The 17,951-nt window shown below is 53.8% G+C and overlaps 1 protein-coding gene across 4 annotated transcripts in view; it reads right to left on the bottom strand.

Annotated features, from left to right (window-relative positions):
- SLC25A42 (solute carrier family 25 member 42) overlaps nt 1-14,758 on the bottom strand; it is a 28,112-nt gene extending 13,354 nt beyond the window's left edge. Inside the window, exons 1-2 of one of the 4 annotated variants that reach the window (XM_022558407.3) lie at nt 12,742-14,758; nt 1,574-1,688 (exon numbers count right to left, since the gene is read on the bottom strand). In XM_022558407.3, coding sequence (XP_022414115.2) covers nt 1,574-1,688; nt 12,742-13,067 — 441 coding nt within the window. In that variant the 5' untranslated portion in view covers nt 13,068-14,758. Of the gene's footprint in view, nt 1-1,573; nt 1,689-3,031; nt 6,900-12,741 lie in introns of those variants that run through there. The other 3 variants (XM_022558403.2, XM_022558405.2, XM_022558406.3) reach the window with 3 other exon arrangements.
- Between the last annotated feature and the right edge of the window lie 3,193 nt (nt 14,759-17,951).

Here is a 17,951-nt window from a genome sequence, read left to right as displayed (position 1 = left end):
TGGCTTCTCTTGCTGCAGAGCACGGGCTCTAGGTATGTGGGCTCAGCAGTTGTGGCGCACGGGCTTAGTTGATCTGCGGCATGTGAGATCTTCCTGGCCCAGGGCTCGAACCCGTGTCGCCTGCACTGGCAGGCAGATTCTTAACCACTGCGCCACCAGGGAAGCCCCCACAACTGACTCTTAAATGACCACAGCTGGCTTATTCTTTAAAGAGCTTGGTTGGCATAGGCATCACTGAATGGTCAAAGTCTCCATACCCATCATATGGAGAGATCCTGCAAATGAAAAAAGGAGGCAGGCAGCCTGACGGAGAAGAAACAGGTGATCCACAGATGGGATCCACACCAGTGGTGAACATCACAAGAAGATGCCTGGCTCCTTAACTAAAGAAATGGGACTTTGCAGAGTGAGCTCCCTGCACTGGGCTGGCCAAGCAGGCCAAGACTGACGTGGGTTGTGCCAGCCAGCGCAGAGGAAAACCGGCGCTGTGTATGTCCCAGTGCACGTCAGGCACGGGGGCCTTTGCTGGGCGTGTCCGCTTGGCGGGATCCATCTGGCCAGTGGAGGGAAAGCCACGTCTCCCTCACACTCTGACGCGAAGTTCACTCAACTGTGAGGGATGGGTGCCTGCTCTGGGGCTTGCCCCTCCCCGCCCCCAGCACGGTGATGGTGGCCCCGAGAACCAGTCCTCCTGCCCACCTGGCGTTCCACAGGGAGACTTGGAATTTGGGGAAAGGTCAGGAGGGCCAGAGGATGATGCTGCTTCAGGCTTTGAGCCCATGGACTTTGAGAACTGCCTGCGGGTGCCTGAGCCAGCCTGGCAGTGAAGGTGGGTTGGTTAGTCCATGTTCTAGGTTCAGCTGGGAGAACTTCTACTGGCTTCTATGGTGAACAAGCACAGGGCTGATCCAATTTCTTCTCTTTTTTCTTTTTCTTAAATATTTATTTATTTGGTCACGCCGGGTCTTAGTTGCAGCGGGTAGGCTCCTGCAGGTGCAGCTTACGGGCTACTTAGTTGCAGCACATGGGCTCCTTAGTTGTGGCATATGAACTCTTAGTTGCAGCATGCATGTGGGACCTAGTTCCCTGAACAGAGATCGAACCTGGGTCCCCTGCATTGGGAGCGCACGGAGTCTTCACCACCATGCCACCAGGGAAGTCCCTGATCCAATTTCCTTATGAGGGAATAAGGCTTTTGTCTTCAGTTGAAGGGCGTAATGGGAGATGAATTTCAGAGCTGAGGGTAAACTCCTCCCTGGAGTGAGGAGTTCCCCTGCAGCCCACCCCACCTTTGGCTAATTCTTCTGCGTTGGCAAATCTGAGTGAGAAAAGGGGCTCAAGGACACCTTCGACATCCCAGCCAAATTTGGGTGAGGTTTTGGCTTCTTGCCAAGTGGTAGGGCAGCTGGATCCACAGCACAAATGGGGTTATAAAAATGGAATAGGAGGCGGCCTGCATCACCCCCTCACTCCCCGGCCTCGCCCTCAGCGTGTTCGGGGTGATTTGTAATGGGGTGTGAGTACAGAAGAGGGACTGGGTGAGAATGCCCAATGGGGGGGCCAGGGTACTTGCCTTTGAAGACACATGAGCGGGCAGGATGGGCTCGGCATCCTCACGCAAACGCACCACGCCTTCCTTCACACCATTACCCATTCCAGGCCTGCTCAGGACGGCGGGAGACTCAGTCCTGGGGAGCAAGAAGGGACGAGGTGAGAATCTGGCCTCCTCCACCAGCCTGGGGCCTCTGATTTATCCTCAAGTGGCCCGATGCCAGCATTGCCCCAGTGGCACGCTTCTCCTAACCTGGCTTCTGTCTCTCTGCAGGATAAAGACACCCGAACCTACATCTGGATGTCACAGTCCCCTGACCTGACTGCTTAATCATTTACAAAAGCTCTTCTCATCAGCTCTTTTATTTCATCCTCACAAATGGGCCTCTGAGTCCTCTGTTTTTTTACCCTAGTACCAACTGCCCAGATTGGCTCAGAGAGGTTAAGCTGGCAGCAAGGTCACACAGCAGGAGGCAGGGGCATGGCAGGGTGTAGGGTGTGGAGGCTGGAGGGCTCCACCTGCCCTGGAGCCCAATGCTCTCTGGGCTTATGCCAGCTTGGACCTGAGACTCCGTCCACAGAAATACTTTTAGAAAATTAATCTTTGTCCTACTGTGTGGCTGCCTGCCCTTTGCGGTCAAGTTATAGTAAAGTGTCCTAATACTTGAGGATTCCTCCCTGGAAACCTGTAAGCAGATAAGTTAGGGGGTCCCCGGAGAAAGAGAACCAGGAATGGCTCTCTTGACATAAGAGAAGCCATTTTGGCCTAAGCCATCTTGTGAGCTAAGCCTGGCAGCAATGCTTGCCCTTGAACATGTCTCGGTAATTAATGATCTAAAGCGAACAAAGGAATGCAGGAACAGAGAAAAGGCAGTCAGACAGTAGTGCAGTGATAAAGCAGAGCCCTAGTTCCTCCTCAAGGGATAGACATAATAATAAATATATCTTTGAGTTCTCTGGGAACTAAGGCCCCCACCCAGGTTGAGGGTGGAATGATGTTGACCCTCTTGACTTCAATCAACTAAAGCTTGGACTCTGTGGACCTTTGCCCCAATTCTATGCTGAATTCTCCTCTGTTCAAGCCCCTTCATGAATATGCATGTACCCTGAGCTTAAAACTTCCCCAATTTTGCTGTTCGGGGAGACACTGCTTTGGGAAAAGTCCCCGGTGTTCCCCTTACTTGCTGAAAGTCATAATAAATCCTTACTTTTCCCCTCCCCATCTTTGGCTTGGTTGTGTCTATTGGCTTGACACCACCAAGAGATGAACCCAGTTTTCAGGTAACACAGGCTCGTGTCCAAATTTCCTCTTATGAAAGAATGTCTTTTCCTCTTGTAAGGACACCAGTCCTATTGGATCGGGGTCCACCCTAACAACCTCAAGTAATACATCCTTCCTTCTCCCCATCTTTGACTTAGTTGTGTTTATTTGCTTGACACCCACCAAGACGTGAACCCAGTTTTCGGATAACAAACCTACCTTTAACCTCCTAGTGCAGGCGCACTCAGAGCTCAGCCAACCACACGGAGGGGACCAGGAGGAAAAGAGGATGAAGGACTGGTGTCACGGAGATGCCACTGGGCACCGGTATGCTTGGAGGTATCCCTTGCTTTAAAATCACCCAATGAATCAATATGCTTTCCTGTAAAATGATGCAAACGAGGCAGATGCCCCCCTGAGCCAGCTCTGGAAGCCCCTCCTGCCCTCCAGGTCCTCCCAGGCACCCGCTGGTACAGAACATCCTAGGAAGCACAAGCAGGATTCTGTTCCAAGTGGCCTCTGCCGCTGTTTCCTACCTAAAATGGTCCCTGACTCGGGGATGAACAGCTGCTTCTAAGATGGCGCCAGAAACTCAACAATGAGCCTGGACCACCCTGAGGTGTCAGGCAGGAACCAAAGTCAATGGGACTGTGAAAATGGGACACAAAGGCAAATCAAAGAGCCCCTCGTGGCCAAAGCAGGAACGCTGAGCAACAAAATCAATAAAGCAGTGTTGGGTTTTTTTTGTTTTTGTTTTTGTTTTTGGCTGCACCAAGGCATGAGGGATCTCAGTTCCCTAACCAGGGATCGAACCCGTGCCCCCTGCAGTGGAAGCACGGAGTCTTAACCACTGGACCACCAGGGAAGTCCCAGAAGTGTTGGATTGTAACCCAAAGTGTAAGATAAATAGCCGAGAGTCCACATGGATATAAATAAATGATTGAATAAATAAATAAATGAGGGAGAAGAGACAAATCTCCCAGGCAGAAGAATCCCAAATAAATTACACAGATGCTCAGTGCTGGAGGAAGGGAAGCGTAAGCATGACCCCTTAGGTGTGGGCCACGTGGCAACTTCCTTCCAAAGGGCACAGCACAGAAAGGGGGGAAGGGAGTAACCTTACAGTGAGGACGCCTGACAGACACCACCTCAGCCACGTGATCAAGGTCAACACCACAGTGATAAGTCACACTGACGGCGCGCGTGCCCTGGTCACGTGTGTGTCTGTGTGTGTGTGTGTGTGTGTGATGAGAAAGGCACTTCCCCTCTGTGGTCCTCCGCTCCAAAGCCCAGTCCAACCATGAGAAAAACACCAGACAAATCCCAACCAAGGGCCAAGGGCCATAGAACACCTGACCAGTTCTCATCAAAACCGTCAAGGTCGTCGAAACCAAGAAAGTCTGAGAAACTATCTTAGCCCAGAGAAGCCTAAAGAGATGTGACGACTAAAGGTAATGTGAGGATCCTGGGACAGAAAAAGCACATTAGGGAAACACTAAGGAAATGTGAATAAACAATGGACTTCAGTTAATAATAATGGATCAGTATTTGTACATCAGTTGTGACAAATGTACCATACCAAAGGAAGATGTTATTAATACGGGAAACTGGGTGTGTGCAGTGGAGGGGAACTCTGTATTACTTTTGCAATTTTTCTATAAACCTAAAACTGCTCACAGACAAACAAACAAAGAGAAACTAGGCCTTAGGGATCTTTTCCAGCCAGTGGCTGGGGTGTCAGTCTGTGGAGGACACTGTGACTCTACCACCCTCCATGCGTCCGGCTGCTGCTCAGTGGCACCCCCAACACTCTGGACCCCGGGGGACTGTCCTCACACCTGGGCACCCGGATGCAGATGGTGCAGCCTTTCTTTGTTTCTTCTGGCTGCGCTTCGTAGCATGTGGGATCTTAGTTCCCCGACCAGGGATCGAACCCGTGCCCCCCGTGCCCCCTGCGCCCCCTGCAGTGGAAGTGCGGAGTCCTAACCACTGGACCGCTGGGGAATTCCCAGTGCGGCCTTTCTTAGGGCTGGGTCAGGCGTGGTGAATGTGGACACGTTCTGCAAAACTGCCCTCCTGAGAAAGGATCCAGCCCTTTAGTCCTGTCCTCATACAGTCTAGAGTCTGAGCACTTGCCTCCCTCCCTCCCCTGGCCCCGGCCCAGGGCCTGCCCTGGGAGCTCTGCAGACGGCTCAGACAGAGCCTCGGTGTGGTGGACGCAAACAGAAACAAAGGCACCACACAAACCAGTGCAGACCTACAAGAGCGTGTCACTGCAGGTGACAGAGCGCCAAGGCTGAGTCCCGGGAAGGCACCTGCAGGGGGCTGAATGGTGGCACCCCCCCGCCCCAAGACATGTCTCCCTGGAATCTGTGAATGTGGCATTATTTGAAAAAAGCCTTCACAGATGTAATTAAGGTAAAGGTCTAGAGATCCTTACCCTGGATGAGGGTAGGTCCTAACAACAATGACAAGTGATCTGATAAGAGACAGAAAAACAGACACAGGCAGGGAGGCCGTGTTTAGACAGTGGCAGAAATTGGAATGATACACACAAGCCACAAGCCAAGGAACACACAGAGCATAAAAGCTGGAAGAGACAAGGAGGAATCTTCCCCTAGAGCCTTAGGAGTGGCTCTACAGGAGGATTAATTTGGGATTTCTGACCTCCACAACTGTGAGAGAATAAACTTCTGTTGTCTCAAGACAGTTTGTGGTGATTTGTTACAGCAGCCAAAGGAATCTAAGATCCTTTTTGGAGGAGAAGCTGGGGTGCCTCAGGCTCCCCAACCCCAAGCAGAAGGGGCAGCCAGAGTCTGCAAGCTGCTTCCCTCAGGGCCCGGTGCCTCCAGGAAGCTCCCCAGGATTGCAGGGCAGAGAGAAGGAGATTCCTGTCCTGGGGCAGTGGTGGGGTTGGGGTGGGGGAGGTCTCAAGTTTTTGCCTCTTAGGCCAAAGGCTATTTTCCTAGGAAGTAAAGAGCTCTTTGCCCTTTCATAAACAAAAACAAAAAAACTCAAGACAAAGGCAAAGAAACAGCTGGGTCACTGGGAAGGAAAAAAAATAACTTAAAAACATGACAGGTACCAGACTGCACTCATAATGAGAAAAGTGGGTTTAACCTTTGGTGGGGGGCTGTTGGCATGTGTGGGGACAGTAATGCAACTGGTAGATGAGACTGAGGCAGATTGCGGGGAGCATCTCTCTGCAGGTGATTTAGCAGACGCCTTCGAATGTGTGCTGTGCCCCCAGACAGGTGAGCATGAAGCCTCATGGGCCAGTAAGGCCACAGCCAGGTGCTGGTCCCAGTGAAGGTATGAAGGTCTGGATGGGAAGCTATGGGGGAGCGAGGAGAGGGGGACAGGGAGAATGTGTGAGCTCAGCCCTCACAGGAGGACGCCACCTAGCCTGTCACTAATGAGTGAACCTACCTGAACCCAGGTGGGAGGCTGTCCCGATGCAAAGACTGGAAGCAGACCAGGTGTTTATAGAGTGCTGTCAACAGTGATGGGGGGACTTCCCTGGTGGCTTAGTGGTTAAGAATCTGCCTGCCAGTGCAGGGGACACGGGTTCGGGCCCTGGTCCGGGAAGATCCCACATGCCGCAGAGCAACTAAGCCCGTGCGCCACAACTACTGAGCCTGCACTCTAGAGCCCATGAGCCACAACTACTGAGCCCGTGAGCCACAACTAATGAGCCCGTGAGCCGCAACTACTGAAGCCCGTGTGCCTAGAGCCCGTGTTCCGCAACAAAGAGAAACCACCGCAATGAGAAGCCCGCGCACCGCAACGAAGAGTAGCCCTCGCTCACCGCAACTAGAGAAAGCCCGCACACAGCAATGAAGACCCAACGCAGCCAAAAATAAAAAATAAAAATAAATAAATAAATAAATTTATTTTAAAAAACCCAAAAAAACAGTGATGGGGACTCTCCATACAGGGGAGGAGACAAGGGCATGGAGGGAGCCTGACTGTGGATGTACATAATTTCCAGCAGTTGGCATTTTGCCTCCCGCCACTCACCTCTTCAAGAATAACAGAGGACACGACCCACGTGTGGCTGACCCAACCCCCGCTGTGCCCTTCCCAGGTCAGAGCCCCTCCCCCTGCACTCAGGCACCCCCACCTGCCCCCTACTGGCTTCCTTCCCCCAAACGGCCACAAGGTTCTGAATTTACCCCCCAACCTGCCCCGAGAGGCCTCCCTCACTGAAATGGGGTTCCCACTGCCCACACAGCATCCATACTCAGGACAGTTGCCAGGCTCCCTCTGCCACCAGCGTGGGGTCACCGTGCCTGGGACTTCTCCGCACCCAGCCCCCCAGGTTGGGCCCCCTTATCTGTGCCCAAGAACATGGGCTCTTTTGGGTGTTGTCTGGAGTCCATCATTGGTCAGATGGTGACCAACAGCCCACGTGGCTGAGGGTGAGGCCCAGAGTATATGGCGGGTGGCCTCAGCTGGCGGTTGAAACTCTGAGGCCAGAGCCCCCTCCCTCCCGACTTCCTCGAGCCCCTGCGGCCCCTGCTGCCTCCCTCTCTCCAGGGCAAGAGGCCTGGGCTCTGCACCAAGGCAGGCAACTGGGCCAGATGGTTTCTTCACATTCTTTTGTTTCTATTGTACCTCGTCCCTTCTGTTGTTGCCAGTAATACCGAATTTTTAAAATTTATTTATTTATTATTATTATTTTTTGGCTGCGTTGGGTCTTCGTTGCGGCGTGGGCTTTCTCTAGTTGAGGTGAGCGGGGGCTGCTTTTCGCTGCAGTGCGCAGCCTTCTCATTGCGGTGACTTCTCTTGTTGCAAAGCACAGGCTCTAGGCGTGTGGGCTTCAGTAGTTGTGGCTCGTGGGCTCTAGCGCACAGGCTCAGTAGTTGTGGTGCATGGGCTTAGTTGCTCCGCGGCATGTGGGATCTTCCTGGACCGGAGCTCAAACCTGTGTCCCCTGCATTGGCAGGCGGATTCTTAACCACTGCGCCACTGGGGAAGTCCCTCTTGTTTTGTTTTTGTTTTTTTACCCGGCTCTGCCCTGACCCTGCTGGCCTTGTCTTGTCTGAAATAGCAGAGGCTGCTGGACAAGCACCTTCTTCAATAATGCCCTGCCAAGAATTCTGGCTTCACAGCTGTAGGGGTTACATGAGGTCTTCCGAAGTTCATGTCCACCCAGGACCTCAGGAAGTGACTTTATTTGGAATAGGGTCTTTCAGGCATTATTAGTTACGGATATCACGATGAGATCACCTTGGGGACTTCCCTAGTGGTCCAGTGGCTAAGACTCCGTGCTCCCAATGCAGGGGGCCCGCGTTCGATCCCTGGTCAGGGAATTAGATCCCACAACTAATCCCACAATTAGCCGCAACTAAAAGACCCTGCGTGCTGCAACAAAGATCCCATGTGCTGCAACTAAGACCCTGTGCAGCCAAAATAAACAAACAAACAAACAAACGAACAAACAAATTAATCAATTAAAAAGATGAGATCTGGGCTTCCCTGGTGGCGCAGTGGTTGAGAGTCCACCTGCCGATGCAGGGGACGTGGGTTCATGCCCCGGTCCGGGAAGATCCCACATGCCGTGGAGCGGCTGGGCCCGTAAGCCATGGCCGCTGAGCCTGCGCGTCCGGAGCCTGTGCTCCACAACGGGAGAGGCCACAACAGTGAGAGGCCCGCGTACCACAAAAAAAAAAAAAAAAAAAGATGAGATCATCTTGGATTTGGTGGACCCTAAATCCAATGATGGGTGTCCTTATAAGAAGTCTCACACACACACACACACACACACACACACACACACAGGGAAGAAGGCCATGTGAAGATGGAGGTGGAGATTAGGGTGATGTGGCCAACAAGCCAAGGAACTCAAGGACTGCCTCTGGCAGCCACCAGAGATGGGGAAAGATTCTCCTTCAGGAGCCCCAGTAGGAACCAACCCTGCTGTCTTAGTTCTGGCTGCTGTGACAAAACACCACAGGCTGGGTGGCTTATAAACAATAGAAATATATTTCTCACGGTTCCAGCGGCTGGGAAGTCTAAGGTCAAGGTGCCAGCAGCTTTGATGTCTGTTCAGAATGCTTTTCCTGATTCACAGATGGTGGCCTCTCTGTGTCCTTACATAGCACAAGGAGCAAGGGGGTTCTCTTGGGCCTCCTTTAAAAAGCCGTTAATCCCATTCATGAGGGCTGCACCCTCATAACCGAATCATCTCCCAAAACCCCACCTCCTAATACCATCACACTGGGGATTAAGTTTCAACATATGAATTTTAGGGGAGACGCAAGCATTGAGTCTATAGCACTGGCCGACACCTTAATCTTGGACTTCTGAACTCCACAACAGGGACAGAATAAACTTCTGCTGTTTTAAGCCACCCAGCCTGAGGTTGTTTGTTATGGAAGCCCCAGGAAAATAATACAGCAAGAGTCTGAGACCAAGGCCCCCCAAGTGTGTACTGTCCCTTGGCTAGTGACCTGCCCATGACCCCGAGGTCACTGCACCTCTCTCTGGACCTCACAGGTTGCCCAGCTGGCAGAACTTCAACAGAAAACCTGGCTTCTCCTGATCTTTGTTGAGACCCTGGAACCCAAGCACTCAGCCGCAGCAAAAGGTATTCAGTGAAGAAAACAAATGTTGACAAGCATATTTTAAAAATAGCACAGGGACCAGGGAGGGGCCACTGGGGGAACATTCTACTTCTTAAACTGGGTGGTGGTTTCGTTATGCTTTCTACCGTCTTTCTTTTCATGCACACATTACACACTTGTATTATTAAGAAGTATTTCACACTTAAAATAAAAAATACAATGCATTTTTAAAAGAGCTGGCTTGCAAAACCCAAACAAGCTAATAGCTCTGATCATCTCAATATTCCTCTAATGTCTAATTGCCAAAATAGAAGAGAAGAACCAAAAAACGGGATGACACATGGGAAAAGGTCTGCCCTCAGTCTGATGACGCCCTCCACCTGGCACCAATAGTGGGAAATCACCGACAACTCAAGAAAATCTCAAGACAACTTCTCAAATAGGTTTAACATCTGACTTGTCTCAATCTCATCTGACACCTTCATTCTTTTGCCAGATCCCGGTGCTTAAAAAAACCCCAAAAAACAGAGCAACAGCCAACATCTCAGACCTCCCTTCCTGGGACTCCAGGTGACGCCTGCATCTCCTTCTCTAGAAGGACCGCCTCCCCTCCACCCCAACCTTCAGAGCTTTGCAGAGGAGGGACTCAAATATTTCTTGGACTGAGCTTTAGACTCTGGAAGAGAAACAGAAATCTAATGTTTAATCACCACCCCCATGGGCCAGAACACCTCAGAGACAAGATAAGAAGACTGGAGAGACCAGAACACTTGATAATAACCGTCCTGGCTGCTGGGGGAGGAAACAGGCATTCCAACTTCACAGCTGAGAGAATACTGATGACAGCACAGCCTCCACAGAGGAACATTAACCATTTAAATGGACATGCCCTTTGGCCTGGCCACTCCTAGGAAGTTGCTGCAGTTGGATGTTAAACTCCATGAAGACAGAGAGGTTTCCACATGTCTGTGCACTGCTGGAGCCCCACACACGTTTACTACATATTTGCTCATGCAAAATTCTATCTATCCATTGCAGTTTGGTTTGTAAAAGCGAAACACCAGCAACAACTTAAAAAGCCATCAGTAAGGGACTTGTTTTAAAATCACTCACCCTTTTGGTAAAATTTGATACAAATTTACCAGTGGTTTAAAAGGGGTGGTGAGGGGGAATATGCACATCTTCCTCACAACCATAGACTATCTCTGGAAGGGAACATTATCATACAGGAGAAACTATTAACAATGAGGGCCTCCAGAGGGGGATGGGGAACCAGCATGGGGAGACCTGCCTGTTTTTTACTGTTATGCCCTTCTGTACTGTTTGATTTTATTTATTTTTTTACCATGTACATCAATGACCTTGTCAAGGTTTATTCATATATTCACACGTGTGTGTGTATATATATATAAAATATATGCATGTACATACGTATATATAAAATGTGTGCATGTGTATATATGTACATATAATATATATGCATATACATACACACACATTTTAAATGACTCCTTTTGAATCTGGACAGAAAACCCCAATGGCTTCAGTTTCCACTGAAGCCGAAGGTGACAAGACCCTCCAGAACATTCCAGCACCATCTTTGCAGGGAGAGACAGGAGAAGGATAAGAAGTACTATGCAAGCGTTACAGGAAACGGCATGTTATCACTTTTTTAACAGTAAAGCCACCAGCCTCTTTCCATACTGCACGCTTGCAAATCACCCACCAGGGAACTTGAAAAGTTCCAGAAAAATCTTTATCCCCAGCACCATGCCAGGCTCCAGTTTTGCAGTTTGTGTCTAAGCGGCTGAAACATTAGCTCTCTCACTCTGAAGAGTGTTGCCTTACTCTCTCGGTTTATCAGCTTTAAGGCCCCAGGAGCTCTCCCGGGTCAGTGAGGGGCCTCAGTCTGTAAGAGCTGGGCCAGAGGGTGGAAGCCCAGCAAACCCCACCACCACCCCAGGCGACCCTACCAGCTGGGCCTGCGGCACCCTAGGTGTTGAAGCCCGGCTACCACAGGGCCCCCGTCTCCACCAGCCCCAGGGCTCTGAGACACGTGTTCAGAAAGCGACCAGGGGCCACCCCTTCCAGCTCAGCCTTTCCGGACCCAGTGAAAGACAGGACTCCTGAGGAACAGCTGCAGGGAGGGTGGGGGTCCCCTCCTCTCCCCTCCCCTCCCCTCCCTTCCCCTCCCCTCCCCTCCCCTCCCCTGCCAACCCCTCAGAGATAAACACAACAGATGGGCAAAAGTGGAGGAGGTCCGCAGAGAAGGGTCAGCAGCAATGCTCAGGAAGGGGTGGGCAATGCCACCCCAATTCAAATCGCTTTAGGTTTGTTGCTGGTAAAATGGAGATAATTCCGGTTTTGTCTGGCCCATGGGATTATTCTAAGCCCGGAAATCACTTTATAGACCGTGATAAGTGAAAAGATAACATCTGGGTGCGCTTTTCCTTGGGGGTGGTGGTGGAGGTTGCAGTGATCCTGAGATAGCAAGGCTTGGGTGAATGCTGGAAAACCTGGATTACGGAGGGGGCACAAACACAGGTGAATGTGGAAGAAAGTACGGGTGGGTGCACAGACTGGGGGTGTTCGAGTCAGAGGGGGCTGCCAGGGGTACTGGGCAGGCATGTGCATGTGTGGAGGGAGTACCTGAGGGCACTGACCCAGATTACTTAAGGTGGGGGGGCAGTGAGAGGGGCCCAGACTTGGCTGTGAGAAAAGCCAGCGAGGGGATAGGAACAAGCACAGATGTGAGTGGGGGACGGTGAGTTTCGGGTCACAGGCTCAGGTGCTGGGTGTGGAGGTGCAGGCCCACGTGTGGTGGCGCGGGGACCGGGTGTGTGTGTGTGAGGACGCCCTGTGGTGTGGGGCTGTCATCGAGGGGAAGTCTCAAGCGACGTGTCGGTGGGTGTTCATGAGCCGGGGGCGCGGTGTCAGGTGTGTGAAGGGGAATATAAGTGCGGGCACAGAGTCAGGTGCGTGTAGGGGTGCAGAGTTAACTGTGCGGGGCGCCTGGGGGCGCGGCCCCAAGGGGGTGGGGGATGTCAGCGAGGCGGACAGTCTCAGGTGTATGAGGGGAGATGTCAAAGAGAAGGGATGTGGTGTCAGGTATGTGTGGGCTGACGGAGAGAGGCTCCGATCCGGCTGTGGGAGCCCCAAGGGGGCACCAGACTAGCGGTGTTGGGGGCGGGGGGTGGGGAGGCTTTAACCTCTCCCAGTCCCCGCGATGCTGCTGTCACGCCCCGCCTCGTCCGCCCCCGCCCCGGGCCCATGACAGCAAGGGGCCTCGCCCTAGGTCGGCCCGAGGGGCGCGGGCCCCCTCGACGCCTGCGCCGCCCCGCGCCCCGCGTGCCCCCTCACCGACTGGGACGTGTCGCTGCCGCCGCCGCTGCCGCCGCCGCCACCTCCAGCCGCCACAGCCCCGCCTCGCGCACCCTCCGCGCGCGCCGCGGGAGGGGTCCACGCCGTACTCCGATTGGCTGCGTGCTGGCCAACCATCTCTGGAGACAGCTGAGATTGGTAGACATGAAGCGGACGGGCAGCTCCTGAAGCCAATCATTGAGGAGAAGAGGCGGGGCTATCGGGAGACACAGTGGGTCCCCAGGGTGGTCCTGCTGGGCGCGAGGTGCTGGGAGGCTAGGGCCTGGAGGCGGGCGAAGATTGGAGCTTTGGAAGAAGACGGGCATCCCTGGTGACCAATCGCTGCGGAGTAAGGGCGGGGCTCCGAAGAAGCTGGCGCTACTGGCGCAAGAGGAACGGAGGGCGTAGCCCGGAGAGCGACGGAGACTGGCTGCGATGCGAAAGACGGGCAGGGCCGGCGGCCAATCGTAGGGGCCGTGCGCCCTGGCCAAGACTTGGAGCAAACGAGGTGCAGAGTTTGGCCGCGAGCGCGGTGGCCGGAGGCGGCCTCGGGGGTCACGCGCAGGGTCCCCTGAGGCTGTGGCGAAGTCAGACCCTCGGGCCACCCAACGCAGAAGCAGGACCTCCAACTCGGGCCCTGAGCTTGGCCATCACGGCTGAAGGACTCGTGGATAATTCTTCATCTCCTCACTACCCGCTGTTCCCCTGCAAATGATACGGAGAGGGCAGAGACTCGCTGGAGGTCACTCAGCTGCAGTTCCGGGTAGTGCGAAGACGTGGAAATAGGTGGAATCCTACTCACGCACTTTGTGATTTTCTGGAAATGTTTGACTTCTCCGAGTTCAAGCTTTCTCCTCCACAGGATCAAATGACCTCCCTGTCGGAACCACCTCCCTGCTAAGCCTTTGGTGAATTAACCGAATCCTAACCACAAGCCCATGAGGTCAAAGAGACCACTGGCCCCACTTTACAGAAATCAGAGCACAGAGAGGTCAAGTTCCTTGCCCCTTGTCACACTGCAGTTCAGCAGGCCCAAAGTAGCCTGCTTTTTGGAAAAGGGGTAAGGCAGTGTCAGACCACAGCCACTGGGGCCCTGAGTGACTAGGGTTTGAATACTTGTCCAGCCACTGTCTGACTGCATAACCTTGAGCAAGGCATTTATGAGCCTCAGTTTCCTCACGGGACAATGATTCCTACACCTTCATCTTTCCTTTCTGGGGCTTCACCCCTGGGAGAATTTATATTCCAGCCCTCACCTTGACCTTCTGGTGAAAGCCTTTGACCCTCTGCAGGTCACATCTGGCCTGTGAGCCCCAGCTTTTCTGTGAGGTGCGGGGTCATGGGATTCTTTGCAGATAGGGAGGCAGCTGCTGTCCAGTGCTAGGCTGTGTCATTGGCACCTCCCCCAAGCCTGCCCTGTTCTCTGACTCACCAAGTGCTAGGGCAGAGAGGATTACATATGTTCCCAGATACTGGCTCTTATTTCCTCTAGGTGTGGGCTGGGGTTGGTGGAGATCAGGTTCAGAACCAGGGAATCCTGAGAGGGAGCAAGGCTGAGCTAGGCCCTAATAATGGCTCACATTTCAGGGCTGTGCAAGCCCCCTGCTAAGTGCATAATCTATAACTTCTCAAAGGGCCCCTGTGAGGAAACAATGCGGGGCTCACAAGTGGGAGTCACTAGCCTGGGGCTACCATCTGCCTCCTGATATTCCCAGGATACTCCCACCTGAGCCTCCTCTCAAATATCTCCCAACTTGGTTGGCTCTCCTGCAACTTCCAGGCCCTGGTCTCCATTCTACCCTCTGGAGAAGAGGAGGAGCTGACTGCTGAACACCTACTGGGTGTTAGGTTTTTGCTGAGCCAGGCACTTCTCAAATACCATCTCATGACCTGACTTCCAGATAGGGGTGATGGTGCCCACTTTGTAGATGGGAAAACTGAGCTTCATGCAACCACTGTTTCTTGCTGGAAGGGCCTGGGGCTGGGTTTGAATCCCTGCTCTTCCTGACTAAGCTGGCCACAGGATCTTCAGCAAGTGACTCAAACTCCCTGCCTCAGTTTCTCCAAGTAGCTCCCAGGGTTGACGGGAGCATTAACGAAATGAATGAATGGAAGCAAACCACAAACATGTTGGTCTACAGCAAGTGCTTGCTGAGTGTTGGTTGGATAAACTGTTCTTTTCGGGGCCTCTGTTTCCCTCTCTAAATAGCACTTGATGGAATGTAGACACAGACCAACTATGGGCGTGGTTTGCCACCCAAAGAGGGAGATATTTATACTGGAGGAGTCCCCACCTGCAGCACCCACCTGCCAGGTCCTGTGAGGGAGGGAGTAAGCTCCTGGAAGGTCTCACAGTACCCCCAGGGACAGTGCCAACTGAGGCCAAGTGTCAGGCAGTGGCCCAGCACTGGGCTGCCTCTCCTGATGGTGCCAGTGGCGCTGGCTGGGCTCTGGCTTCTGTTCACTCATCAGCAAGCTGGTGCTGGCCAACCTCCCTGCCACCTCCCAACAATGGCAGGCAGTGCCTCTTGGTATCAGCAACTGACACCCCCCACCATGGGCACCTCGGCTGTACCTGGCGAGGGTGCCCAGGGGATCCCAGCTTTTCCCTGGGCAGGACACTGACTCTCTGCACCGCCAGTTCCCGCTACTTCTCAGGAATCCCAGGAATCATCTGACACGACGGCCGTGAGCCAGGCCTGGGCACGGTGACAGGGCTTAATCAACCGAGGCTAGAGAGCCATTTGCCCAAGGTCATGTTAGCAACGCTGGCAACAGAGGAGGGGCATGGAGGCAGGCCGAGCCAGGTTCTCATCCCATATCGGCCCCTTGAATGCCAACGAGTCTGTTTCTCATCTGGAAGATGGGGTTCACAGGCCCTGCCTCTCAAATGTGTTCACAGTGAAAAAGCAACAGTGTTCCTTTCCCAGGATGCTGGGCCCTTCCCTGGCTGGAGGGACACATCCTTGACAGAGACGACAGTCAAGACTAACTGGTTCAAAGGCAGCCTCACTTAGCCTCCCAGAGGCTCAGAGAGGTCAGGCCTCTCCTTGAAAAGCACACAACAGTAGAGGCAGAACTGAATGTGCTGACCCCTCCCTTGTAGCCGTTTCCCCCTTAGCCCATGTTTCTGTGTCAAAAACAAGGACAGGACGGCAAGCACTCGAGTGCTCTGTGCCAGGCACCCCCTGAACCAGGCCTTGCTGTGGCCCTGTGCAGTGACACACTTAGCTCATTTCCAGGTGAGGAGGCAGAGGCTCACCTGAGGTGGCAGAGGAGGGCCTGGAACACAGGCCTGGCAGACCTCAGTGAAATGTGGGGTCTTCAGCTGGAGGCGGGGCCTCACCTAGCCCGGGGATGTCCAAACAGGCCCTGACCCACACCCACTGAAGAGGCCCTCAGGCAAGGTGGGGAGGACTGATAAGCAGGAGCCACCCGTCCTGGAAGAAGCCTGCAGCTGTAGGAAGGCTGGTTGAAAGCCCAGGGGAGGGGACTGCGGCTGCAGGGGCAGAGGTCTTCCCTCCAACCACCCTGTGTACCTATTAATTTATTCAGGTGTACATTCAAAAACATTTATGGGAAACTGGAGCAGAGCGGGGACCCAGGAGCCTGCCCATATGGAGCTCATGGATGGGGGGGAGGGGCAGACAAAGGAGAAAAGCCCACAAGTGAGGTGACCTTAGATGGGGTCAGAGGTCAAGGACACAGCACAAGTGGTGATTGGCCGGGGGAGTGGGGTGGTGGTGGTGTGCCAGGGCAGGGGAACAATAGGGGATCTCTGAGAAGGCAATGTGTGATCTGGAACCTGGTGCCAGGAAGGAACTGGCCACAGGGAGGGCTGGGGAAGGATGCTCCATGCAGCGTACATGTGCAAAGGTCCTGAGGTGGGGAGGCTGGAGTGACTGGAACTGTGATTAAATGGGAGCATGGGGAAGATGCGGGTGGGAGGTGGGTAGGGCCTGGAGGACAGTTTGGTTTTACGGAGAGGGCAATGCGGAGCCACAGGCAGGTTGAGAGCAGAGCTAAGGCAGGAATTACAGGGCTGGCACCTCAGACTTCCCCAGAAATGGACTAGTAGCACCACCCCCCCCCCACGAGACAGATGAAGAAACATGATGCTCACGGGGCCCGAGGACTGCTCCAAGGTCACAGGAATGACCTAAGGTCACATGGGTGGCCAACCTAGAAGTCAAATTGGGGCAGCCTGCAGCAGGTGTGGCTGAGTCCCCAGTGAGGAAGGTCAGGGCCGGGTGACGGGGTCAGAGGTTCTCATCAGCCCCACTAGGCTGGCAGCGCCCCCCCCACCGCCACCGATCCAGGGGTGGAGGAGGTCTGGACACCACAGGAAGGCGGGACCAGGGTGATGCTCTCCCCATAGCTATTCGCATGGGCCAATTTCCATAGAAACCAGAAGCCTTCTGGGCAAGGGCCTGAGTTGATGTCAAGGACTGAACTCAAGACATTCTTCAGCCTAGAGGAGGTGAATGACCAATAGTGGGGTGGGGACTCCGAGAGGTGAGAGGAGCTCCTAATGTATGAGCTGGAGGTGTCAGGCATGGTGCCTGGAGCCCACCAGGGGGCCTGAGGCTGCCCTGACCCTGACTGGGCCACGCGGGATGCACGAGCTGCCAGGTGACCACAACATGACCCCGAGGGTGAATGCAGAGAAGCAGAGCTGGGGTCTGCCAGGCACCGCTGCCTGGTGACCCCTCCAAGACACTTGGGGAGGATGGGCACTGGGGGCAGCGACAGTGATGCCCACTTTACAGATGGGGAAACTGAGGCTCAGAGAGGAAAGCCACGCTGCCCAAGCCAACCAGTGAGCGAGGACCTCAACGTGGCCAGGCGGGAGAGTGCAGGATGGTTCTCCTAGGGTGACTCGGGTGCTAAAGCTAGACGATCGGGTGTCTCCCATGTGCCCAGCTCTGCTCCAACACCCTTCGGAGGGGGCTCTATCCCCTCCCCTCTCCCTGCTTTACGGAGGAGCAAATCAAGGCTCAGAGAGGTTAGGTCACCAGCTCAAGGCCACAGAGCTGGGTGGGGGCTAGACACTGAGCTCTCCAGCCCCCGAAAGTCAATGCACATTGAGGAACAGCAACCTTGGCACCCTTGGACCCCAAGTCTGACAATGACCCCAGCAGCCCACCCCTCTGAGGGTGACAGTGAATCATACATCCCATGCTGCTCTCAAAACCCCTTCACTTTCATCA

Source organism: Delphinapterus leucas, unplaced genomic scaffold (assembly GCF_059928025.1).
Source record: "Delphinapterus leucas isolate spDelLeu-1000000601 "Yukka" unplaced genomic scaffold, BTC_Dleu_Yukka2 spDelLeu_asBTCV2_sq25, whole genome shotgun sequence".
NCBI lineage: Eukaryota > Metazoa > Chordata > Mammalia > Artiodactyla > Monodontidae > Delphinapterus > Delphinapterus leucas.
Note: the sequence above shows the minus strand (reverse complement) of the source record. Positions and strands in the feature narration are given on the sequence as shown.